Source organism: Musca autumnalis, unplaced genomic scaffold (assembly GCF_047663935.1).
Source record: "Musca autumnalis isolate F117 unplaced genomic scaffold, ASM4766393v1 scaffold_5, whole genome shotgun sequence".
Classification (NCBI taxonomy): Eukaryota; Metazoa; Arthropoda; class Insecta; order Diptera; family Muscidae; genus Musca; species Musca autumnalis.
This window is the reverse complement of record NW_027412088.1, coordinates 209,701,348-209,728,783: the sequence shown is the minus strand read 5'-3', so window position 1 is coordinate 209,728,783 and position 27,436 is coordinate 209,701,348. Positions and strand designations below refer to the sequence as shown.

The 27,436-nt window shown below is 37.2% G+C and overlaps 1 protein-coding gene across 2 annotated transcripts in view; it reads left to right on the top strand.

Annotated features, from left to right (window-relative positions):
* LOC141406425 (uncharacterized) overlaps window positions 1-27,199 on the top strand; it is a 119,930-nt gene extending 92,731 nt beyond the window's left edge. For both annotated transcript variants that reach the window (XM_073991799.1, XM_073991800.1), the window contains one exon: window positions 26,325-27,199. In XM_073991799.1, the coding sequence (XP_073847900.1) occupies window positions 26,325-26,918 (594 nt within the window). In that variant the 3' untranslated portion in view covers window positions 26,919-27,199. The remainder of the gene's footprint in view (window positions 1-26,324) is intronic.
* Window positions 27,200-27,436: the final 237 nt, after the last annotated feature.

Here is a 27,436-nt window from a genome sequence, read left to right as displayed (position 1 = left end):
GTCTCGCGAAACATCAATTCTACGAAAGGTGGTATTGTTCCTAGGGTGAAATGAAGCAGATACACACCGTTGGCACAAGTAGTAATTTAATAACGCTAATTAAGGTTTGAATTATTCGATTTATAATTAGATTTTTTCCATTCGTATTTCTAATAATGCTAGTTTGTAATTTGAGTCATATTGATTTAAATTTATACTCCCATTTACGTTCTATACATTGAAATTTTACCACCTAGCTTATAAGGTCAAATTTTATTGGTTTTCCAAACTTTCTTTTTTTAATTTTCTATTGTCTCTTCTTGACATTATGGTCGAATGTTTGGCATTGTTATTTTTTTAATTTCGCCACACAACCAAATTAAACAAACAAATGTGCGAATGGAATGTGAGGCGAACTCCACCTCAGCTTTAATTATCCTTCCGGGGGAATTGTAAAAAATACAAAAGAATGGTCGGAGAGTGCACAAAACACCACTGGAAATAGAAATATCTGAGAGTACAAATACAAGGGAGGGATAACTAAAACGTGCCCAGGTATACTCGCATTCTGGCGGAAATGGAAATACATTCTACAATGCGATTGAAACCCGCACTCAAGCTGCGAATGTTCGCACACACAAACTCTCCCTCTGACATACAAAACAAAAAACACAAACAAACTTTTTTTCATTTATTTAACAAAACAAATGCGAAAATTTATCTTTCGACAGTTTTTCCAACAGCTACTGAACTCTTGTGAGTAGCTGCTGCTGCTCTACTATACTCCTGCAGTACTTTGGCGATAATGAGTTTTTCAAAGCGAAAACGAATTTTGGTGAAGAAGACGGGAGGGGGGAGTTGGTCTAAAAGAAATAAATAAGTTTACAGTTTCAAATTGTTGTTTCGAAAAAAAAAAACAAAAAAACAGACGGACGAAGAAAAATGTAACGAAAAAAGGAAAGTTTTGCAATTTTCTTGTAGTAGTTGAGTTGAAGCCCTCAGTACTCATCGTACTTAATTAAGAAAAATTTGCCAAGTTAATGTTGAGATGCACAAACATATACACATACAGACATACTTTTTGCATACATTTACACATGCCTTAGTACTCGAATCATGGCAAGGTGGAATATTTACACGTATCCTCCGACAAAGCTTTCTTAAGATGCCGTTATCCTCATGATTTGTATGGGGTTTATTCGTTTCTGTGAGTTTCGCTTTGTTACTTTTTATTTCTGTTTTATTCTTGGAATTATTTAGCTTGACATGCTTAACATTTTAGTTCAGGTCCAGTTAACTTACGATACAGTGGGATAAAAGGATGAAATGTCAATTTTTAATATCATATTTCATGTTCAATCAGGGCTGTGAACCCGAGGAATTTTGCATGACATGTAATAATTGTAATGAGGCAGTAGTCTGGGGGAAGAATCATATAAATTTTGGAATGTAAGTAACACACTAGTTCTTCTTACAACTTGAATGGAACTATGGGAAGTCTGGTCGTTTTCTGGGAAAAGTTAATTTTATTGTCCGAAGAACAAGTAAAACCCCGAAAAGATTCCAACGTAAGTTAGGTTGTATGATATGCAGCTGTCTTTATTGTAAACAGAAAGATATCCTTAATAGAAAGAAAGAGAGAGCGAGAAAGAGCGAAAATGAAGTAAAGAGAAGTGCGAAGGGGGGAGTGGATAGAACAGACAAGGAAAGATGGAGAAGATATTAGTCGAACTTATGTAAAGAAGAAGTTTAATTGAACTTAGATCTAAGAAGACACGACCGCAACCATTTATGTTCCCTACCGTATCTTATCTATGGGAGCTAAGTATGAGAAAGATGCAATCTCAGGCGTCAAACGGCATGTGTCTTTTGTTCATCAGACTATGAAATCGGCAGAGAATTTGAAGGATCGTGTCAATCTCTTCTGGCCTTGTCGTACCACTTGCTTGCCATAGGTGTTCCGCGGCATTGTTTGGTAATAACCCCTGTAGCAATTCTGATCTCTGGCTTGCTGAGTGAGAGCAGGGATGCAGTTCAACATCCTGAGATTACGAGCCTTCTATGCTGGTTCGTCCTAACTGATTTTTACGGTTTTTTTCAATGTAGTTTTTCGAAGAAGCAGGGGTCCTATTCAGATCGGGGGGCTGAGAACCCCGTCTTACAAGCTTATCAACTATCTCATTTCATTCAACATTACTGTGCTCTGCCAACAGATTTGAACTTTTCAACAATTTTAAAATACAGTGACCACTCTACTTGCAAAAACGGTAATTTCCACAAACAATCCTAATACTTTCAACACTGCAAGGACCTCAGCCTGAAAACCGCTGCAATTGACGTTAAGTTTGTATGAGTGTCCTATGTTTAGTTCATCACAGTATACACCAGATCTCGTTTCTTCCTCCATCTTCGAGGCCTCGGTGAAAATGACAAGGCTATCAGGAAATGTTCTGTCCAGCAGCCACTCATTTCAATCAGTTTCCTCCGGCCCCTTCGTAACTTAGCCCAATCTGGCTACATATTCGTAGTATAACATTTGCATGCCCAAACCATGAGCCACACCACATATTCAGCTTTATGAACCTCAAAGCACTGCTGGCCGCCTGATGCGGAAACTGAGTATCCAGAGGCTTAATATTCAGTACAGCATTTAAGGCCGCCTGAGGAGTGTTTTTAATTGTTACAGCGATAAGAAGGGATGCTGCTCGTACACAGTAGCTGGGGCATGCCACCAGACAAGACACTCATAGGTTAAGATGGGACAGACCACAGATATACTAAACTCAGGCTCATAAACTCATGACTTAGAACACCTTAGAAAACGGCCTTGCAGATAATAAAAATGTGCATAAAACCGATTTGCCTCTCTTAGGCATTCTCAGGATGTGGCATAAGGTGATCAGATTGGTTTCTTCTTCTTCTTCTTTTCCGTTTAACTCCTTGAGGAGCATAGGACCTCAAGAGGTTTCTGAAACACTGTCTGAACATGAAATGCTCCCTCCCAGACACGTGGAGCTTGCCGCAGTTGCGGGAGGATTTGGCATGTGCCTGTGACCTCCTGGGAGATTAAAATTTCTTTTCGTCTTTTCTTTCATGTTTTTGGTGACAACATTTGTCAGGATTTCTTCTTTGCTTGTGAGCACAAGGAAGAGCTTAGAGAGCCTGGCACTCAACATCGTCTAAGCACGAGCGTAAACTTCTTGGAAGCCTGTGGGCGCCACCGTTGACCTATATGGGCTCATACGCTGCCATCCCTACTGCATTGTCCGCCATAACAACGCAGATATTTATATACACTATTCCTCAAGTACTTTGAGTTGGCTCTAACAGATATGTTGGTAGTGTTGCAGGTATTTCTTCCATGCATCGGGTTAGGGTTATACCGCCCATGATCGGTCGCCAGAGCCTCGTTTGCGTGAACAGAGGACACCAAGTCTCAAGTGGACAGTGGGTGAGGTTGACGTTTGAAGAGGGTTTGAAGGGTTAGGGTTATACCGCCCATGATCGGTCGCCAGAGCCTCGTTTGCGTGAACAGAGGACACCAAGTCTCAAGTGGACAGTGGGTGAGGTTGACGTTTGAAGAGGATTGGCTATGTGAACAAATATATTATTCGTGTTTCGCATCACTCTTCCGATAGTCCTCCGATCAGATTGGTTTGCAAGGTCTAAAGCAGCGTCGCCCAAGAATTTCCATCAATGTTTTAGTATGTTTGTATCTATGAGTGATGAAAACAACAACCACATGATGTTTATTGCGGGTATCGGCACTAACACAAACGCATTGTTTCGCACTCTCCACAAACAGCGTGTGCGCTAATGCATTGTTAAAATTAAAAATCATTGAAACAAGCGACAGCAGAACCTTCTTCATTGACTTCTGAACGAAGACTGAGTGGTGGTTGTTCTGTTGTTATTCTCATCAAGGGCACGTGAGCCCCTTTTTGCCGAATGCTGGTTTATTGTTTGTTTTCATTTACTTACACTGTAAGTGAGAGAGAGAAGCAAATGCAAAAACAACTCAGTGGGCGCCCTCACTATACTTATTTGCAAAGAAGCTCGTCTCTGGTCTAAAGCACTGATGGGCAAATTGCGAGAGACTCATGTATTTTTTACACTTTTGTGTGTGAGGCAGAGCATTTCTGCCCATCAGTGGTCTAAAGCAATGCCGTTCTTCTTTGGTATTGTTGAAGTTACGAAGTTTTTCGGCAATTCACACACATGACCCGAACGCAACGAAAGAGCACACAAAACAGAGTAAATGTTTTGATTGGTTTTTGTTTTGCAGCAACCTTACTAACAGATTGTCAAAAGTTGCCAATATTCAGAATTTGGTGTGTCCTCTTCTTGGTCAGCAGTGGTCTAAAGCCGCAATGTTATGACCCAAATATTGCATTGACCCTAGGCTCAAGTTGTTCCCACTCAATAGTATGTATCTATATAGTATAAACTCACTGTCTTCTTTGTTGTGACCAGCTGGTGCACGATAAATGGGCATGCTTTGTTCCTCTTGCCAGAGGAAGCAAACACTTTATCACCGTTTAAGCACTGGACTTAACTAGTTCATTTGGAAACCCATCGGCTTCTGTTGCCTTACTGTTGTTTAGTCGGTTTACTCTTGTATTGACCTATTCTGATCAGTTCCATCGTCTGTTTTTGTTCGTCTCTAAACGAATATATGTATGTATGGGTACCAACCAACCACCTTTTCTAAAATTTCTGGATTTCATTCTCACTAAAGCACAAATCGATTTGTTGCATGACTTCGTATGGAAGTGTCTGCATTTTTCGCTCATCCTGTTCTTGGGTATTTCAATGTGATGATGCTGTTACGCTCTTCTTATTTTATCACACTTCCTGTAAGGCAGTTATGTAAGAGTATAAGAATATTTCCTCAAATGCCTAAACTACCCACTCTCTACAAAGAATCGGGCCATTCCAGTTGTTTATTTGCAGATTTCTTCTTCCGTTTTACACATTTATACCTTTCTCGGATGTTATTCATAGGATATATATTTTAGTTTGTTACATGTCAATGGCTTGAGTTATATTTAGTTATTTTTACATTAGGGTGTTCTGGTACCGCTTTCATTTGATGCTCAATTCCTCGAATTGTTGTATATTATTCCACTGTGTATCTCTTCCGCCGCACACAACAAAGTACCGCCAGACCGTATTATTCAAATCTTAACTAAAGCCATTGCGTGTTGAATAATACTGTCATTGGATTCATTAAGATAATTGCTGTCGTTCCATTTGAAAAGCTACACAAAAGTTGCAAAACACTTTTCTTCTGAACTGAACTCCTTAACGGTTATCGTTCTTCGCCCTGTTCTGGCAGCAGCCCTCCGACAAAAAGTGACTGTCTTTATCTTTGCACTGAGTCGACAAAACGTTAAAAAGGTGAATTAGAAAAGTTTCTACTTCGATGTACCAGGGAAAAAAAGGCGACAGAGACAGACATACACACACACATACATACACTGGAGTAAAAGAAAACAAGCAAGTGTTTCATTTTCTTATGGAAAAAAGGTCATCTCAAAAAGATTTCAACAAAATTAATTAAAGAAAATGGCTACAAAGATTCATATCCGCAACCAGGCCATTACCCTACCAACGCCACCAAGGCAACAAAGTATTTGAAGTCTGTTTATCCTTACATAGCAGCTACCTGTAAGGACGGAGTTAATATAAATGTAATTCGTATTCGAAAGCAATGCAATTATTTTAAACCAATGTTTGTCTGTATCTGTATCACCGCCAACATCACCAAGAGAAACAGCACCGGCTGTGGCTTTGGCATCATCATCATCATATGCTACAAGCTCCACACCGAGCGCTTGGTCATAATATTATAAATATTTTATAAATTAATGACACTTACATTAAGTGTACAAAAAGTCAGTGAGAGAAAGGGGAGCAAATATGTGGGGACTGGAGATTATACAATGACTGCTGTAATCATATATTAATAAAGTTTTTTTTTTGTATTGTAAATGGCATCAAAATTAACAAAAAACAATCAACTGATTGCAGTTGTTGGGTATTATTATAAGCGAATTAATATGGAAACAGAGTTAAAAGAGAAATTAAGAGCATAAGTTGCTTGTAAGCAGATGTTTCGCTGAGCGCAGGTATATCAGCGAAATGAGCAGATGAGCACCTGGGTCTTAAATATTTAAACTTCATTGGATCTTGTTTCTTGTTTGTAGGTGGATATATTTTGTGATTACTAGGAACCTCAAATCTCAAATTACAGGTAGTTCGTCAAAATTTTTAGCTAAATTCCTCAAAATACCGAAAATCGGGAGATACCGTTATATTGGGGCTATACCAAAACATGGACCTATGATGACGGTTTTTAGTGGAGATATTTTGTGACCGCTGGGAACCCCAAATGTGAAATTACAGGTAGTTCGGTCATAAAATGTTCGGTCCACAAAATACCGAAAATCGGGAGATACCGTTATATGGGGGCTATATCAAAACATGGACCTATGTTGACAGTTTTCGGTGGAGATATTTTGTGACCAATGGGAACCCCAAAATGAAATTACAGGTAGTTCGGTGAACATTTTTATCTAAAATCCTCAAAATACCAAAAATCGAGAGGTACCGTTATATGGGGCTACAGCAAAACATGGACCTATATTGACAGTTTTAAGTTGAGATGTTTTGTGATTACTAGAAACCCCCAAACGTGAAATTAGCTTGTTCAATCAATTTATCTAAAATCCCCAAAATACAGAAAATCGGGAGGTACCGTTATATGGGGGCTATACCAATACCGATATAGCCCATCTTCGAACTTGACCTGCCTATGGAAAAACACTCAGGTGCAAAAATATAGATTTCTAGCTCAATTATTGCGACTGCTAGAGTGATTACAAAAGACGGACAGACAGGATGCTTGAATTGACAAATTTTAAAAAATTCAGAAACAAGTAAAAAAGTGTCAGTCGGCTTTGCCGACAGATATATACCCTCAGCCAATGTGAACAGAAACTTTAACCTACGGACAGATCGAATGTATTTAAGGTCTCTTCAGAATTTTGTGGCCCTTTTTGGACATTTGAACTTGCCGACAAAAATCTGGACTAGGAATGAACTGCACTAAGACACAAATGTTGGACTTTTGTGGGTGCGGTACCCTTAGGGAGGTCCGATATGGTCTATTTTAGAAGTTAAACTAAATTTGGACAATATATAAGGAGATCCAAAGTTTGGAAAAAATTGGTTGCCCCATTCAAGTGATATCGTCATAGCATTTTGGTCATAGCGCCATGAAACTAAGTTTGGATATAATATGACGAAGACCCAATGTTGGACCAAATCGGTTGAACAGCTCGAGAGTTATCGTGCTCTCTGACCGCCACATATAGTGACATAGGCATTTTTTACTCCTTCGGGCTGTTTTCCCAAGAAATATGGACTTGCCGCTGAAAAAAACTTTTACCGTCGTAATGGAGGTAGCGAATGCAAATCGCTTCAACAAAAATCCAGTGATTCGAGAGCAGTTCTTAAAGTGAACTTATCCGAAATTTTGTGTGAGAGGTACCGGAAGGAGTAGACAACTATAGTCCATATTCGAACCTGATCTATATCTGGTATATATATTAGGATGTGCAAAGTATGGATTACATCGGTTACTCCCTTCAAGAGTTATCGTGCGCACACTTTTTCCGAACATTTTTGAACTTTTGTGGGGGCGGTACATGAAGGAGTGGATCGATATGGATTGTCTTCGAATTTAAACTATGTTTGAACAAAATATTACGAAGGCAAAATTTTGGACCGAATCGGCAGATCCCTTCGAGAGTTATATTGCGCTCCAACCACTACACACAGTGCCATAGGGGCTTTTTGCATCTTTCAGACTATTTTCTCAGGAAGTATGGACTTGCCCCTGATGAAATTTGTACCCTCGTATGGAGGGCAGTTAATACAAGTTGTTGCAACAAAGTCGAAGCGATTCGAGAGCAGGTCCTAATCTGAACTTATCCGAAATTTTGTGTGGGAGGTACCCGAAGGAGTGGACCGATTGAGTCCATATTCGAACCTCATCTAAGTGTTATAGAAATTTCACGATGTGGAAAGTATGGATCAAATCGGTTACTTCCTTAAAGAGTTATCGTGCGCACAAATTTTCCGAACGTTTTCGAACTTTTGTGGGGGAGGTATAGGAAGGAGTGGACCGATATAGCCCATCTTCGAACTTAAACTACGTTTGGGCAAAATATTACCAAAGCCAAATTTTTGACCAAATCGGTTGATCCATTCGAGAGTTATCGTGCGCACCAGCCAGACAGACGGACAGACAGACAGACAGACGGACAGACAGACGGACGGACATTGCTAATCGGTTGATCCATTCGAGAGTTATCGTGCGCACCAGCCAGACAGACGGACAGACAGACAGACGGACGGACATTGCTAAATCGACTCCAAATTGTCTGAGACACATTTCGTCTAAACATACTTGGGGTCTAAAACCATTATTTCGATGAGGCACATTTTGCCCGTATGAAAGTGTATATACCCTTTCTAGCCTTAAGGCTGAGGGTATAAAAATAGTAATCGTCCGAATCCCATTACCACATAGGATTTAAAATTTTTGTAATTGAACGTAGTTTAATACAAAAAAATTTAAAGAAAATTGAAAGGGTCGAACGTCTTTAAAAATTGATTTTAAATATTAAATCGCGAAAATAGCATCCAAGCCCATTGTGCAATTTTTTATTTAATAGCTGATAAAACAACAAAACATACAAAAAAAGATTTTTTAATTTGGACCAATATTAAAGAAGTTATGAGTATTTCTTTGCATGTAGTTTATACAGAATTTGACCTTTTTAAGGAGCGATATCTCTGGAACCGTTAGTCAAAAAAAATCTGAAAATATACTCAAATGTTTTGTTAATCAGCAGCATCACCACAGCAAAAAGATAAAGGAAATCAAAAACCTCATCTTGAAAAAGTGGCCGATTTCACTCAGAAATCCCCATATACTTTATATGGTCGCAAATGATTAGTTCGATGTGTTACAAACAGAAAAACTAACTTAATATACCCTCCATACTATGGTGGATGGTATAAAAATAACCACTTTTTGGCTCGACATGCTTGTTAATATAATGGATTAGTGTAAAGGATATTTTTGCCAGAGTGATCTTTCTGTTTCGATATTTTCACGCGGTGTCGATTTCACTGCACGTCAATCTAACTAAAATGACATATAGTCATTTAAGTGTAAACCTTTTTTCACAACACATTCAAATTAATTTCAGCCTATAAGCCTATCACTGTCACGTTCTGCTGCTGCTGTCATTACCCTATTCACATTATATTTTCATGTGAAACTCTCATGGACAGTTTTCATATTCATGTGTACTTGTAACGTGTCCTTTGTTGGTGTGCCGTTGTTTTTTCTTAGTTTGGCAATATTCGCTTTGTAAATGTCAGCGATGGTCATTATTTTAATGCCGATTAAAATATGTTGACAATGCTCTTTTATTGCTCCAGCAATGACCTAACGTTGGAAGACAGCAGATCTAGAGCAGCAGCAGCTCACAGAAACACATATCCGTATTTTTTGTATTCACTGATTGAAAATAAAAACAACGTTACATGTGAATGGTTGCAGATTTCATTTCATATTTTCATATATTTTAACACACACACATATATATGTATATGTGGAAATAGCCATCAACGTGGTTAAGGTAAAAAATGTTGAAAGGATTTCAAATAATGATGTTGTGGAAAATACGATTTGATTAAAGCAAATTGAGTAAAAATAATATTTCTTTATAAGGAAGGAGCAAATGGGAAGGGGGAACTGCCCAACTACGTCCCTGGCGATAATCTCTCACAACATATTTATTATGGGGAAAATAAATGTCAGTTTAAAGACCAGCTTAACATGACCTGGCCAGTGAAGTGCGTGTTGTCTGTGTCGAAACCTTTTAAATTCAATAAAAATCCGAGCAATCAATTTCATAAATGAAATTTTACAGGTCCACAAGCAACAACTGCAGGGAAATAATTTTCCATTTAATAAAGAGCACAAAATTAAATTTCCAACGAAAAACTTAACAAACTAGGACACATGTGGATGTTGTGAAACATACATGCATACATATGTATTAAAATTGCCAGTTTCCTTTAACCGTGACCTTATTTTCGTTTAAGGATCCCTCCAAATGTCGATGTTGTTTTTGTTGCTGAAATATTATTAATGGACAATTTACAATGTGTAATAACAAACTTTTATTTTATGGCAACTAAGCCGAGGGCGTGATAGATGGGGGGTTTTTTGCTAAAAATTATAAAACTTATTACAACCCCAGGTGAAATATGGCAACCTAGTATCAAAACTTTGAACTTGGACCCTTTCGTGTGCGCCAGACCAAATAAGAATGTTAGAAACATTTCTATAGCCCTAAACCTCTGAAACATTTATTCAACACTTCTCATTTGCCCTGTTTTAATGGCGTTGGAAGGGAGCGAGGTGGTGGTGGAAGCGAAAACTCCAATTCATTTGCCACATAAACACATTGATGTTCAGCTGGGTCTGGCATTGGTGTGTGGTTTTTGTGTGTTGCAGAAGGTTAAAATATGCTAACACAACATTTTTCATTTCCACAGATACATTCATATACATGTGGATAATTGTGTGTGTGGGTGTGTAAAAGTATTGTGTATGTTTAACCTTTTCACCGACAAACAGGTGCGTAAATACAGAAGGGCACATGAATTACGTGTTAACATGCCTGGACGCCAGACCATATTCAGAAGGTGGATCTGCTTGAATTGAATATTATACGAGGTAGTTTTAGTAAGAACGGGAACCATAACAAGGATTTTTGAAAAATCCATTGGATGTCGTGATATTCTAGTAGCGGGATTCTAGTTACAGAATCGCCAGAAATACCGAAATTTTGTACATTTTGAAGAGACCGTAACAATGTAATACCAAAACAAGTAAAAAAGTATCAGTTGGCTTTGCCGACAGAGATATACCCTCAGCCTGTGAAAATTGAAACACTTTTTTCACAAAAAACCTATGTATTTAGGGGGTTTCAAAATTTTAGTCGCATGAACCGACAAAAATGTTGATTAGGATTAAAGTTCAAAAATTTTGCGTAAAGGTACTTAAAGGAATGGACCGACATGGACCATGGGTGTGCCATAGGGGGTTTTTACACCCTTCGGGCTGTTTTCTCAAGAAGTATGGACTTGCCCCTGAAACAACTTTTACCATCGTAATTGAGGCAGCGAATGTAAGTTGCTTCAACAAAAATCAAAGTGATTGAATAGCAGGTCTTAAAGTGAACTTATCCAAAATTTTGTGTGGGAGGTACGGGATGGAGTGGACAAATATAGTACATATTCGAACCTGATCTATATCTGGTAGATAATATGAGAATGTGTAAAGTAAGGACCAAATCGGTCACTCCCATCAAGAGTTATTGTGAGCACAATATTTCCGAATATTTTTGAACTTTTGTGCGGTAGGTACCTGAAGGAGTGGACCGATATGGCTATTCTACAAACTTAAACTAAGTTTGGAAACAATATTACGAATGCCAAATTTTGGCCGGAAGCGGCATATCCGTTCCTGAATTATCTTGCGCTTCCACCCATAAACATGGCATCGTAGGGTTTGTTTTTAAACTTTCAGGCTATTTTTTCAGGATGTATGGACTTGCCCGTGAGGAAACTTGTACCTTCGTATAGGGGACAGTGAATACAAGATGCTACAACAAAAACCAAGGCGATTCGAAAGCAGGTCCTAAACTGAACTTTTCCGAAATTTTGTGTGGGAGGTACTCGAAGGAGTTTACCGATTGAGTCCATATTGGAACCTCATTTAAGTCTGGTAGAAATTTCATAATATACAAAGTATGGACCAAATCGGTTGCTCCCTTCAAGAGTTATCGTACGCACAAATTTTCCGAACATTTTCGAACTTTTGTGTGGGAGGTACCGGAAGGAGTGGACCGATATAATCCATCTTTGAACTAGAACTAAGTTTGGACAAAATATTAAGAAAGCCAAATTTTGGACCGAATCGGAAGATCCGTTCGAGAGTTATCTTGCGCTCCAACCACTACACACGGTGTCATAGGGTTTTTTGTAACTTTCAGGCTATTTTCTCAGGAAGTATGGACTTGCCCCTAATGAAACTTGCAGCGTCGTATAGAGGACAGCGAATACAACTTGCGTAAACAAAAATCAAAGCGATATGAGACCAGGTCCTAAAGTGAACTTTTCCGAAATTTTGTGTGGGGAGTACCTGAAGGAGTGGACCGATTGAGTCCATATTGGAACCTCATCTAAGTTTGGTAGAAATTACACGATGTGCAAAGTATGGACCAAATCGGTTATTCCCTACAAGAGTTATCGTGCGCACAAGTTCTGCGACAATTTTTGAACATTTGTGGGGGAGGTACCTGAAGGAGTGGACCTATATGGCCCATCTTCGAACTTAAATCGAATCTGGACAAAATATTTCTATACCCAAAATTTTAACCCAATCGATTGATCCGTTCGAGAGTTATCGTGCGCACCAGCCAGCCAGACAGACGGACAGACAGACAGACAGACGGACGGACATTGCTAGATCTACTCAAAATTGACTGAAACGGATATCGTACAAACATACTTGGGGTCTAAAACCATTATTTCGATGAGGCACATTTTTAGTCGTATCAAAGTGTAAATACCCTCTTTAGCCTAAAGGCTGAGGCTATAAATAGCGCCAAAAGGAATGCCAATAGTGCTGATAAATTGCATTTCAAGCTATAGAAAAGTCTAACATTTTAAGTCTATTATACTTAGGTCTCATTGAGCCAGACAATAAAATGTCGTAATGGAAATAACGAAATGTACAATGGCAGTCCAATGGAAAATACGTTGAATATAGCGTGTAAAAGTTGTGTAGACCAGGCCATACCAATGCGGCTTTAGACGTGGCAAGTCCACCATTGACCAGATATTTACCCTGCGGCAAATCCTGGAGAAGACTCAAGAGATGCAGATCGACACCTACCACCTTTTTGTCGATTATAAAGCAGCCTTCGACAGCCCGCTGCGTTCAAAGGTATTCCAAGCCATGTCTGAATTTGGTATCCCCGCAAATCTCATCCGGCTTTGTAAAATGACTTTAACTGACACGAGGTCCCCAGTTGAAATAGGAAAGAACCTCTCCGAAGAGTTTGGTACCAAAAGAGGTTTCAGACAAGGAGATAGCCTTTCGTGTGATCTCTTCAACATCCTGCTGGAAAAGGTTTTACGAGAGGAAAACGTCAAAAGAATTGGCACAATCTACACCAATAGTCACATGTTACTTGCTTATGCTGATGATATAGACATCATGGGCCGATCAGTAAAAGAAGTAACTGATATCTTTATGAAGGTCGATGGAGAATCTGCTAAAGTGGGTCTGGCGGTAAACGGTGAGAAGACCAACTTGTTGGTGTCGACGCGCAATGCGTCCATTGAGCTCGGACCGACTGTGGAAGTTGGTTCCTATAATATTGAGGTAGTAAAAGACTTCGACTACCTCGGCACCTCCGTACACACAACAAACTAATAAAAAGAAGAATTGTATTGGCCAACAGATGCTACTTTGGTTTAAGTAAGCAGTTTAAAAACAAAGCCACATCTCGTGAAACAAAAATAACGCTCTACAAAATACTGATACTACCCGTGCTGATGTATGGCCCCGAAGCCTGGGTACTTGCGCAAGCAGACATGGCAGTACTTGGTGTGTTTGAGAGAAAAATTCTTCGAAAGATCTACGGACCAATCTGCGTTGACGGTGAATATCGACGTCGCATGAACCACGAGCTATATCTGCTATACAACGACATCAATATTGTTAAACGTATCGAGATGCAGCGATTGCGTTGGCTAGGCCATATCATAAGAATGAGCGATGATGAACCCGCTAAAAAGGCGTATAAATACGGACCGCTTGGCGGTGCACGCAGAATTGGCAGGCCAAGGAATAGATGGCGCAAACAAGTGGATGACGAGATGAAAAGGCGCGGTATTCCAGAGTGCGAAGCAACAAATAGAGAGAAATGTAATGGGCCAGCTAAGTAAGTAAGTAGACCAGGCCAAATCCGTAGGCTAAACAAAGTAAGTGCAGCATTCGGACGACTACAAGGTGTATGGAGTGGTTCACATATATCCAGGAAAACAAAGTTTAAAATATTCGAAGCATGAATAAAATCGTTGCTGCTATACGGCATTGAAATCTGGCTGGTATCTAACACCATAACGTAAAAGCTACAGGTATTCATAAACAAATGTCTCAGTATCATTTGCAGGAACACAATTAACGAACCAGGCCCATTTCCTGAGATTAAATATAGGAAATGAAAATAGATTGGCCACACCTTAAGAAAAAAATGTTCATAGCATAACAGGATAGCACTTAAATGGAATCTCCAAGGACCACGAAATCGTGGTCCACCAAGAAACACCTAGCGACGAACAATAACCCAAGAACTAAGACAAAATACCTTACATGGGAAGATGCAAAAACAACGGCAACTAATCGAATAAGATGACGATGCTTTGTAGAATCCTTTGCTCCTAAGAGGAGTAACAGATTATCTAGAGATCCAGAAATTTTACCTGAGAATCCATCTGATGCTTCTGCTGTACTATTTGCCAAATGGCTTACTATTATCTTGCCCTCAACATAAGATATTGAAGATCCAAAGTCGCAACTCAAGATTAAAGCGTTGCGAGGGCCGTCAAAAATAGAACGGATTCTTCTGTTTTCCGTTTTCTTAACTCTTCCGATTTTTTTTCAACCCCATTCAAGCTTTTGGTAATCGCGTTGTTCAACAGGAAGGCACTTAAGATGTATGTAGTTCTAAAATTACTCCTGGACTTTATCATGTTAAAGCGAATCGGAACCACTGCTTGCTGCCTCAAATCTCCTATATCAAATACCCAGAATACTATGTTTAATGACAAATACCCAGAATACTATGTTTAATAATAAATACCTAATTGCTTGCGAAACCACATCATATTGCCCTCGTTATAACATTAATGACCCCCTATTCCTTATCAATAACCTCAAGCTTGAGTGGGCTATAATTTTTTATTGAAACTTTCACAAATTTACAACTTATTAAAGTATTTATTATTATTTTCTCCCTCCAGTTCCGGTGGCTGCTGGTTTTGTGTTTTTTGCCTCTAGTATAACAAACACATCAAAGGTTCTGCTTGGGAATACCGAAATGGGAGGGAGAATGTGGAAGCTAATGGCAAGAAAGTTGCTTCTACATGTGCATGTGTGTGTGTGAGAGAGTTTTATGGCACGCAACATGATATGGCTGCTAAAATGTTCTTTGGGATTAAACATCATCATTTGTTATGCCATCGTTCTGTTCCCAATCACCTGTCTTGAATGTGCAACAAACCCGACAGGATTCATTGTAATCTTTGACAGACTGAATATAAATTTTTAATATACATTTGTTGTTGTGGTGGTCTGGTTGGTTGTGTGCAGTCATCTGTACATGTGTGTTTCCATGTACACATTGTAAACGCTCAACAGGTGTCCTTTGTTTTCTGTTATACGCCAGGAGGAGAGTGGGGGGAGAATTGCTTCTTATCAAAGACTTTTTCCATATTGCCTTTGTTGACTTAGCCAGACCTTTAAATATTAATAGATCATTATTTCTGTTGTTTTTGTTTGCGGTAAATTGGGAATAAGTTTGCCTCAAGGGATTATAAACTTATTTGCCATCAAATTACCAACAAACAAAGTGAGTGTGGCTTCTTTAATCATTATGTAGATTGATTGAGGCCTTTAAGGGATAACCGAATTTTTGGGAAGCAAACATGGATAATTAATAATAATTTTTATTAAAATCAAATAAAATTAGAGAAATTCAAATTTGAACATTAGGAGGAGTCACACACACAAGCATTACTGGATAATGTGTGAAATAATAAGAAAATAATGAGAAAACGCCTTGGTGTTTTGATGTTCTCTATTCCTCAATAAATGTATTTATTTTTCTTTAAGAATTAAGAAACAATTTAAGGCCAAGCATATATAGCTTGTACTCCTTTACAAGCTATATATGCCTAGCCTCTCTTTGCCTAGTCTTGATTAAAAGGAACCCAGTCCAATTGTTTAGAACTTAAGTTGATAAAAGATGTGGAATTGAGAGCTGAATTGCTTCTTTTGAGTAGTAATGAATGTAAACAACAAATGGGCAGAGGTAATAAATAATAGAGAGAGAGAGAGAGAGAGAGTAAAAGGGGTTACAATGAATGACGTCACAATAAAGAAATATTATTAGGCTACAGCTGAATTGTTGTTGTAAAATAATTTAAAATAAAGTAAATCTTTAATAAAAATTTACGCTACACAAGAGATTTTTAAATTAACGAACATTCATCTAAATTAAACTTAAGCCTTAAGTTACTTAATTAACAATATTAATTACTAAATACTTATGTAGCAGTTATCGCGGGTCTGAAGTGTTTCGGTATATCGCTATACTTCAATTTATCGCCAATTTACGTCATCTGTCCAAATAAATATCAGTTTTAAAACAATAACAGCTTTTGCCCCTGAAATGTTAATCAAAATTGTAACAGCATTACTGAAATTAGTGAAAAGAGAGACTTTGTTTCTGAAAAATCATCGAAGTTGATGAAGACGTGGAAGCATGTAGAATTAATATTTATACAATGATATAACATATTGTCACTAATCTATGCTACAGCGACTTTTTGCAACTAATTTCGTCATGACTTTAAATTTTCGCAAAAAATCGTTTTTCAAATTGACTTCCAGAAGAATTATTTGCATTCATTGCTACATCTCCAGAAATTTGTTCATTTATTTACTTTTGGAGCTTTGTAATTTCCTGTGCTTTGTTCATTTAATTTCCTCCCCCAACGCATTTGTGTGTAATTCCTTCAAGTGTATTGATGAATTTCCGTTGGCTGCAAACATTTTACAAAGTCATTGATTTATAATTAAAAATTGTATTTGTAATTACCACAACAAAATGCCTTAAAGCATACCATCTAGAATGGAGCGACATTTTGGCATTAACTTAAAAAAAAAAAATTGGAAAATGTTTCCAATTTATTTCGACAAAGTGTATCTTTAAGGAATTGGGGAAGAACAAATAAACAACGTCCTGCTTAAGCAATGACTCTAAAAAATTCCATATCTTTTCTTTTAACTTCGCATTTATTTTGGGGGGACTGAAATGCTTTGTCACTCACCATCATCATCATCGCCAGTATTCAGTTCCGCCTATTTGGTTTTCCTTGGTTATCTCACAGGGAGCAGATTCAATGTTTTATTTTGCAAAAAAAGAAATCATTCGAAATTTTAACGATTTCCTTTTAAAAAAGATACGTTGCATGAATGTGTGAGTGTTCTATGTAACCAACTATTTTGTCTCTCTTGCATCTCCCCCTCTCTCACAATGATTTCGTTTGTAATAGAAGTAGTCATTTAGGTGTGGGGATTTTTAGCCTGAATGGAACTTTTTCGGAGGTTTCTTAAAGAAACGGCAATTATTGCTTGTTTAATGCCCGTTTTGTACATTTTTCAAATCGATTTCTCGACGGACAGTTGCCTGGGGCAATGAAATGAAACACCAGTTAACCGCTTGATTTGCTGTCTTATTAAATGGAGGAGGAAGAAAGGAAACGAGAAGAAGAAGAAAATTTAAGACAATTTTGAAATATAACAATTATAGAAGCCATTGTCTCTCATTAACTTAAATACATAATTTCCTTCATTGTTTTATTTCTATAAAGTTTTTAATTAGCAGAACATTACACACAGAAATCGAAAATCATTTAATTATTAAATTAAATTTACAATTAAACGATTTCCATGTCCTGTTTTTCTCGTTTGTTGTTGTTGCTGCTTTTGTTTTGCTAATTATTTAAGTTGGTGTTATTTGTGGCACATGTTTCGCGTGTTCCGCATTATGTCGTTCATCCACTGCAGCGTTTTAATTAAAACATTTTATTACGAACGACATATTTATTGTTTTTTTAAGTATCTGCAATTTTAAATGTGTATGAAAACATGATCAGCATATTTTTTTTTCATTTTTGCAAGAGGACAGTCAGGGGTTTAGTTCGATATCGGTTTATTTTTAGGGCTTGAAAGAGTGAACATAATTTTAATGTGGTACGCGGTGGTTATACTTTTCAGCATAATGACAGCAAGACTTCTCGAGGTTCTATTGCCAAGATGTCCCATATAGTTCATTTGAACACAGATTTGATATACATATGGGATGTTTGACCTTGTCCCTTCGAGGGTATCCAATCTAATATTTAAATGTATTGGCTACGTTAGAAATACACCCGAAAAACAAGCAATAATACAAAGTTGATAAAAGTAGAAATGTTTTATAATAGCTTCATATTTAATAGCAAGAGCTGTGAAATGAAAACATTCCATACATTTAGTGCTTCCTTCTCAGAGAAATTGAACACTAAGTCTTCTGATAATAATGATACTATACCTGTTTAGATTACGATTCTACAATGCTTTATTGACGTAATTCATTTATTCACACCAGCACAGAGCTTAACTCTACTGAGCATACAGCTTTACTTTTCTTAAGTAACTCTTTGCTTCTGCACTAAGTGACGTTTTAATTCGCGTTCTGAATTGCAACATAACTCGCCCACCTGCTACTCTCTCGTATTTACTCTCGCTCGTCGAAGCAATGAAAGTTCTAGCCTCCTCAATCTGGAATGTTCTCCAATGTTCAGGCGAAATGCAACCGATTCCCAAATACACATACAGTCCGTCGGATAAATGTAAACAACAAATGGGACAGAGGTAATAAATAAGAGGTGACAGAAGGGGTTACAACATTGTTGCTCTCTGAAAGTGTCTTTCCTTTGCTAAACCACGGCAGATACAAAGAGAACCCTTAAACTCTCTGTAGTTACGTTAACGTATATGAAAGAACAAGGAAAAAAGTATCCGTCGGCTTTGCCGACAGAGATATACCCTCAGCCTGTATATATTGAAAACAAATTTTCCCAAAAAACGTATGTATTTAGGGATTTTTAAAAATATTGGGAATTTGAACCGACAAAAATGTTCATTAGGATTAGAGATCAAAAGTTTCGCGGAGGATATACTAAAAGGAATGGATCTACATTGACCATTATGGATGTGGATCTCCAGCCACTACATATGGTGCCATCAAGAAGTATGGACTTGCCCCTGAAAAAACGTTTACCATCGTAATTGAGGCAGCGAATGCAAGTTGCTTCAACAAAAAAACAAAGTGATTCGATAGCAGGTCTTAAAGTGAACTTATCCGAAATTTTGTGTGGGAGGTACCGGATGGTGTGGACAAATATAGTTCATATTTGATCCTGATTTATATCTAGTAGATATATTAGGATGTGTAAAGTATGGACCAATTCGGCCACTCCCTTCAAGAGTTACCGTATGGACAAATTTTCCGAACATTTTTGAACTTTTATGGGGGAGGTACCTGAAGGAGTGGGCCGATATGGCTTATCTTCAAACGTAAACTATTACTAAGGCCAAATTTTGGACCGAATCGGCAGAACCGTTCTAGAGTTATCTTGCGCTCCAACCAACTCACACGGTGTCATAGGGGTTTTTTTGCTACTTTCAGGCTATTTTCTCAGGAAGTATGGACTTGCCCCTAATGAAACTTGTACCGTCGTATGGAGGGCAGTGAATAAAGTTGCTAAAACAAAAATCAGAGCGATTCGAGAGATGGTCCTAAACTAAACTTTTCCGAAATTTTGTGTGGGAGGTACCCGAAGGAGTGGGCCGCTTGAGTCCATATTGAAACCTTATTTAAGTTTGGTACACGTTTCACGATGGGCAAAGTATGGACGAAATCGGTTACTCGCTTCAAGAGTTATCGTGCGCACAAATTTTCCGAACATTTTCGAACTTTTGTGGGGGAGGTACCGGAAGGAGTGGACCCATATAGCCCATATTCGAACTTAAACTAAGTTTGGGTAAAATTTTACGAAAGCCAAAATTTGAACCGTTCGAGAGTTATCGTGCGCTCCAGCCAGCCAGACAGACAGACGGACATTGCTCAATCGACTCCAAATTGTCTGAAACACATTTCGTCCAAACATAGTTGGGGTCTAAAACCATTATTTCGATGAGCCACATTTTGCCCGTATGAAAGTGTATATACCCTCGTTAGCATAAATGCTGAGGGTATAATGAGACGTTGATTCGCTCCTTACGCCACTAAAACCTATGCTCTTTGTTTTAATGGCAGCGATGCCGGAATATCTGGCTATCTCTGGATGTCGTTTTAAACCGCAACAGACCCTGTGTGGGTTATTTCTTCCATTACATAACTGTTGTAATAAAGTTTAAAATTTAACAACGTAGAGCACTTCGACCTTCTAACTCGCTTCCTTCAATGTTCTTTTCCTCCTTTAGTTTAAGAGCCGCTATAAAAGTACCCCAAGATGACATTTTTCAGCTTCGGAATGTTCTGCAAAAATTTTAGGTCAAAAATGTATCGTCACGTTTTGTGCAGTTACCCTGTTTTTGTTCAGGAAAATACTATATTTTGTTTTTTTTTTTTTTTTTTTTTTTTTTTTTGAATATTCTTTACAGAACATACAAAAGCGCAAAACACGGTTTTTTCTGAGCAAACAGGGGTAAATGTAAAAAATGACTATGATAACGCGACAAAATCGATTAGTTGTCAATGAGAGCCATACCTAAAATTTTCTGAGCGAAATTTGGCAGAACATTCCGAAGCTGAAAAACGTCATCTTGTGGTACTTTTATAGCGGCTCTTAAAATAAAGGACGAAAAGGACATTGAAGGAAGCGAGTTATAAGGTCGAAGAGCTCTACAAAAATAATCCTCATTCGATTTTACTGAAGACATGTCATCTCAAAAATAAGCTAAAGCAACAGTGAACAAAGATATAACGCAATCCCACGGCAGCGGGTTCTTACGTACCGGATTGACCCGAAACCATAGTGTTTCGGCCAGCGGCTGCACCCCAGCATCAAACCTATGCTTCAACGTAGGTTTCGTGCTGCTACAACAACAACAAAGATATAACGCTAATTCCTGATAGGTTACCGGGTCTCCAGCAAAAACTTCATCACGCCATAACGCGGAAGTTCGACTCACGGCGGATCTGTCCTTTAGGATTCTTAATATACTCACCAATCGCTTTCATCTCCAAAAGGAATTATCTCTGCCCCAAAATTTGTGTTCACAGTGTTATCTGTATTACCTATTTCAGTTTGGAGAAAATGTTAATGGATTTTATTATAGTTTTTGGCATATGATATCGCTTTGAATAGACAAAAAAAATGTGTGCAGATTTTATAGCTGTCACTGGCTTAATATTGCTTTAAGACACGCAATATCCTAATATCGTACGCACATTTTTCATGTTTCCCCTTTTTTATAATCACAAAATACGCATCTTTGGTTTTCCGTGCATTTCCAATCATCATGTGACCCATGGTTGTGACCATTTTGAATGGTGACGATATCATTCTGCCGTAACCACATTTCGTTTCCAAACCTTGAAAATATCCATAAAATGATATTGTGGCAGTTATTCGGTTGTGATTTGAGTTGTTGGTGTTGTTGTTGATTTTTTGTATTGCGTATTTTTTGTTGTTTTGTTTCTGGCATTTTGTGGTCGAATGTTAATTTTTATTTATTTTATTTGATGTTATTTTATCCTGCCAAAGGACACTTTGTAATGCGATAGCAATTCAAATGAAATTTATGGTGTTGTGCAACAAATTAATACTGTTATATATGTGTGTGCGTGTGTGTCTGGCGGAGGCACATTGAGGCCACCACAGTGAATCATTGCTGCGGTTTTGTAGAGTTTATAAAACAGTGGAATGATAGTATGATAAAATTAATTGAAATAGTCGAAAAATGGATTAAATTATTATTATCAAGATATATAGATGTAGAAAGAGTCTAACGTATGAATGAGGACAATTGCACTAAAATTCCCATAGTCTGGTATAATGTGTATTTCCAAGTGCAACTCCTACAAGTCTGTAGGATTTGCTGTTTATTTCAGTCATTCATGGGACAAAATATAAAATTTTCCATTTTCTGATAGAAATAAAATCGTGTACCTTTTGCAATAGTTAATAGTTAGTTATACTTAAAAAGCACTTGAGCGAAGACCACCATGTGTCTCAAGATTGACAAAAGCACCTTAATATTTATGTGATAGAGAAGATATTTGTTTGTTTTTTGTATAGTATTTTAAAAACGTTGTGTAAATTATTAAATTATAAATAAAGATCACTTTATTTTATTTGCCAGACATCTTTTCCAGAAATACATATTTATGTCATATATTTCAATATGTTTAAAAAATGCTGTCACATCAAAACATGATACCCCTATAGGAAAGAGGAAATAAATTCAAACCCACTTCAAAATCGAAATTTTATGAATAATGGTTTTGGGGTTTTTTGCCATAATTACACATTTTTATCATTATTATTTGCGTTTGATAGCTATTGTTATTGCTGTTGTTGTTGCTATAACAATTTCAAAAACACTCATAAAAATACACATACACGGACACAGACGCAGCTTTTTTTAAATAACTTCCTTTTGTGGTTTATTAAGTGTGGTTCGAAATGTCATAACCATCAATTATGGTCGCCTACTTGAAATGTGGCCGAGTGTGGGTTCTGAAATACTGCCATGCAGCAGACATATTTAAAAACAAATTAAAATGTCTAAAAATTTTTAAATTATAATTACTATGACAGATTAAAAAAATTGGCGTAGAATAATTTTTGAAAGAGAAAAAAATATGGCAATACTGGATGTAGTCAGTTTGTGGATTTGTGATTATTTTAAGAATTTTTATTATTACGAATAACTTTGTTGTCCATGTGATCTAAATAAATGTCTTACTGCAATTTACTTAAAATCTTTTTAACGAAGTAAATTTTAACCACAGAAAGAAAGAAAAGTTTTTAATGCAATTTGCAAATAAAAATTGAGAAAATATTTTCTTCAATGGGTTTTCCATTTTTCCTTCTTGTTAAGCATTATCGATTACAAACTCATCTCCATTTCCCTCTTGTCCTCTCGGACTTTTCCATGTTGAACTCCATCATGTCCGCATTACTGGCCAAATGAATGTAACAACATTTTAAGAAGATGATGACGATGATGAGGCTGAAGAATAAACTTTATCCTTTTAAGAATCAAACAAAAAAAAAACCAACGAAAGAACAAAATAATTGCCATTAAACTGCAAATGTTCGCATAAAATTATTGAAATGGCAATTAAAGAAATTTTCAAGTACAAAGAATCATCAATAAAAAGGAAATAAGTTTTCAAAGGAGTGGTGGTGGCGATAATAAAAGAATCGGAGAAATTAAAATATGGTTATGATTGGAATTTATTAAAAAAATATATATTCATATTTCTTTGAATTTATATGAAAGATATAATGACATATTTTTTATGAATATCGATAGATATAAGTCAGTAATGTAGCAGCGGAGATTTGCTAAAGAGAAGAATCACCAAAATCTTACACTTGGAGGGAGTCATATAGTTACAATTAGTATAGTAGTATAAATTTGTCGAAAACCTCAAAATTCGTAAAAAGGTTCGATCCCTAGAAGCGGGAATTAATACCCCGATGAACACAAAATGACTATAAATACAAACCTCCTCTATATTTCGAAATTCTGTTGTATAGAAAATCTCAATTCTTCATTTTGAACATAAAATCCATATTAAATGGGATTTATCAGGTCTTAAACTTACATTCCAATAAATTGCTATGCATCAGACACTTTGCTACATTATTATACCCTCAGCCTTTAGGCTATGAAGGGTATATACACTTTCATACGGGCAAAATGTGCCTCATCGAAATAATGGTTTTAGACCCCAAGTATGTTTGGACGAAATGTGTTTCAGACAATTTGGAGTCGATTGAGCAATGTCCGTCCGGCTGTCTGTCTGTCTGTCTGTATGGCTGGCTGGAGCGCACGATAACTCTCGAAGGGATGAACCGATTCGGTTCAAATTTTGGCTTTCGTAATATTTTGTCCAAACTTAGTTTAAGTTCGAAGATGAGCTATATCGGTCCACTCCTTCCGGTACCTCCCCCACAAAAGTTCAAAAATTTTCGGAAAATTTGTACGCACGATAACTCTAGAAGGGTGTAACCGATTTGGTCCATACTTTGCTCATCGTGGAGCGTGTACCAGACTTAGATCAGGTTTTAATATGGACTCAATCGGTCCACTCCGTCGGGTACCTCCCACACAAAATTTTGGAAAAGTTCAGTTTAGGAACATCTCTCGAATCGCTTTGATTTTTGCTTTAGCAACTTGTATTCACTGCCCTCCATACGACGGTATAAGTTTCATCAGGGGCAAGTCCATACTTCCTGACAAAATAGCCTGAAAGTTGCAAAAAAACCCCTATGACACCGTGTGAGGAGGTTGGAGGGCAAAATAACTCTCGAACAGGTCTGCCGATTCGGTCCAAAGTTTGGCCTTAGTAATATTTTGTCCAAACATAGTTTAAGTTCGAAGATAAGCCACTCCTTCAGGTACCTCCCCCACAAAAGTTCAAAAATGTTCGGAAAAATTGTGCGTACGATAACTCTTGAAGAGAGTGGCCGAAGTGGTCCATACTTTACACATCCTAATATATCTACCAGATATAGATCAGGTTCAAATATGGACTATATTTGTCCACTCCATCCGGTACCTCCCAATCAAAATTTCGGATACATCTTCCCTTTAAGACCTGCTTTCGAATCACTTTGATTTTTGTTGAAGCAACTTGCATTGCTGCCTCAATTGCGATGGTAAAAGTTGTTTCAGGGGCAAGTTCATACTTCTTGAGCAAACCTCCCTGAAGTTCTAAAAAACCCCTATGGTACAATATGTAGTGGCTCGAGATCCATTCTTTTTAGTATCTCCTCCGCAAAACTTTTGATATTAAATCCTAATCAACATTTTTGTCAGTTCAAACCCCCAAAATTTTTAAAACTCCCTAAATACATGCGTTTTTTGGAAAAAAATGTTTCAATATACACAGGCTTAGGGTATATCTCTGTCGGCAAAGCCGACTGATACTTTTTTACTTGTTTTTTCTGAACTATCTGTCATAAACTCAATGTTGCTGTTTATTTATTACGACGAATTTGAAACCCGATAAATAAAACTTCCCTTTGAATGCGATTTTTCAAAATTCAGTAGTATTTATATAAAATCGTAATTCTTTACTTTGGCGTAGATTGAAAATCTGATCTATGGTAAATTTGCCAGGTCTAAAATTTGGTTCCAATAATTGGCTATGCATCAGCTGCCCGGCTACCTTATTTTTTCTGCTGATTAATTCCTGCCCTGAAATATTTGTCATAAACTCAATTCTGGTATTTAAAGTATTTCTATGATATTGTTTATAGAATTAGGGTTTAACTTGTTGTTTTATACGATACGAATTGTACCAAATAAAACGAGGGTTCGTTTTAGATTACGATGCTAAAATGCTTTATTGACGTTATTCACTCAAGCACACAGCTTAGCTCTATTAGGCACACAGCTTTTCTCTACTTAGATCACTTCTTAACTCTTTAGGTTAGGTTTTAAGTCGCGGTCTAATTTACAAACCAAACGCCCACCCGCTACGCACCCGTATTTATACTCGCCTGCGTATGTATAGACTGTTTAGCATTCCTTCACCTGGGAGGTTCTCAAATGTTCAAACGAGATCCAGATGCACATACTCGTATTCAAACAGACGTATTAATGTAAACAACTAATGTGACAGAGGTAATAAATACGCTGGAGTAGGATGGGTTGCAATGAATGACGTCACAATGTAGAAGCACAATTGAAGTGTCAAAATAAATGAGAGATAGTACAAAAAATAATTAACTAAGTTAACATTGTAAATTAAGACTATGGTATAATTTCATAATTGTGTTAAACTTCATACAGTAGTTGTTGTTGCAAGCTGGATACAAATAAACTATGAGCTTGATAAAAATGTACATTACAATTTAAATTCTTAGATTAGTAGAAATTCATCTAAATTTACATAAATTTACAAGTTACATGCGTAACAATATCTTTGTTTTGAATTTTAATCAACTGCTTTGTTAAGATAAAGATAAAAGATTAAACTGAATGATGACGTGCTATCACCTGTAACCGTTGATTTAACAAAATTTTGCCTTTTAAATACCATCAGTTGCATTGACTTTCTAATATTCTCTTTATTCATTTGCATTTTTTTTTGTTCCATTTCCAGATATTACTTTATCCCGAAGAAGGATGGGCCCGCACCGCCTCTTCTTCATATTGGACTATAACGCCTTGTTGGTGGCAACCAAATCGTTGTCGCATTGAAGAATTTGCTGGCACTCAACGCCGTGTCACCAAAGCTAAAATGGTACCACTCGAGCAGAAAGGTTCTCTGTTGATAGTTGGCCATTTTCGTAGCAAAGACTCCTCCACGGCATCCTCATCGAATTCTGGTGCTTTGTCAACATACTCAACCACATCATCAACGTCGTCATCGGGCAGGTCACCTTCCGCTGCCGCGGCAGCTTCATCCTCTGCTGCAGCACACTCAAAGGATAACGATGAGTTCAAGCTGTATTTAAGTTCAAACATCTCCATGGAGGACTACAATATGGGTTATTGTCTGACAGGTTTCGTTGAACGAAGATGTCAGCAGACAAACACATTTCAAATGACACATTTTGCCGTTATAAAACGTCAATGGCCGTCCTTAATACACACCCAAACGCCAACCAGCAAAGCCAGCCGGGTATTTTGCACAAGCGGTGGCAGCAGCAATGGTGGTAGCAAACGTCGTGATACATCAGCAAAGCCAACGTAATTATAGTATTTAAATAGGATTTTTGTATTTTGCATATTTATTGCTTTTACAGCAGCAACAAGAACAAAACAAAGACGATGTAAATTTAACTAAAACGCATAACAAAGAGAACAAAACCCAAAAATACCAACAACCCCAGCATAATTCTAAGAATGATGTCTATTTTGTGTGCAAAGAAGAAGAAAAAAAATCAAAGAACTACTCTTTAAGGATCCCAATACAAAAAATATATACATAGTTGATAAGTTTAGAAACTAAATCAAAATGTTCAAAAACAAAAATATATACAATTTAAGCATTTAAGAGCAGAAATGATGAACAAAACGCTTAGTTTATCAATACTTTAATAAGACAAAACAACAACAACAACAAACAATGTGGATATTAAGAATACAAAACTATTACCAGTGAATTATAGATAGTAAAACTAAGTGAAAATTGCTTCAAATTTTCAAGACAAAAGGCATCAGAGCATAACTTGAGAATTATCACACACATACATACGCATATAACCATAC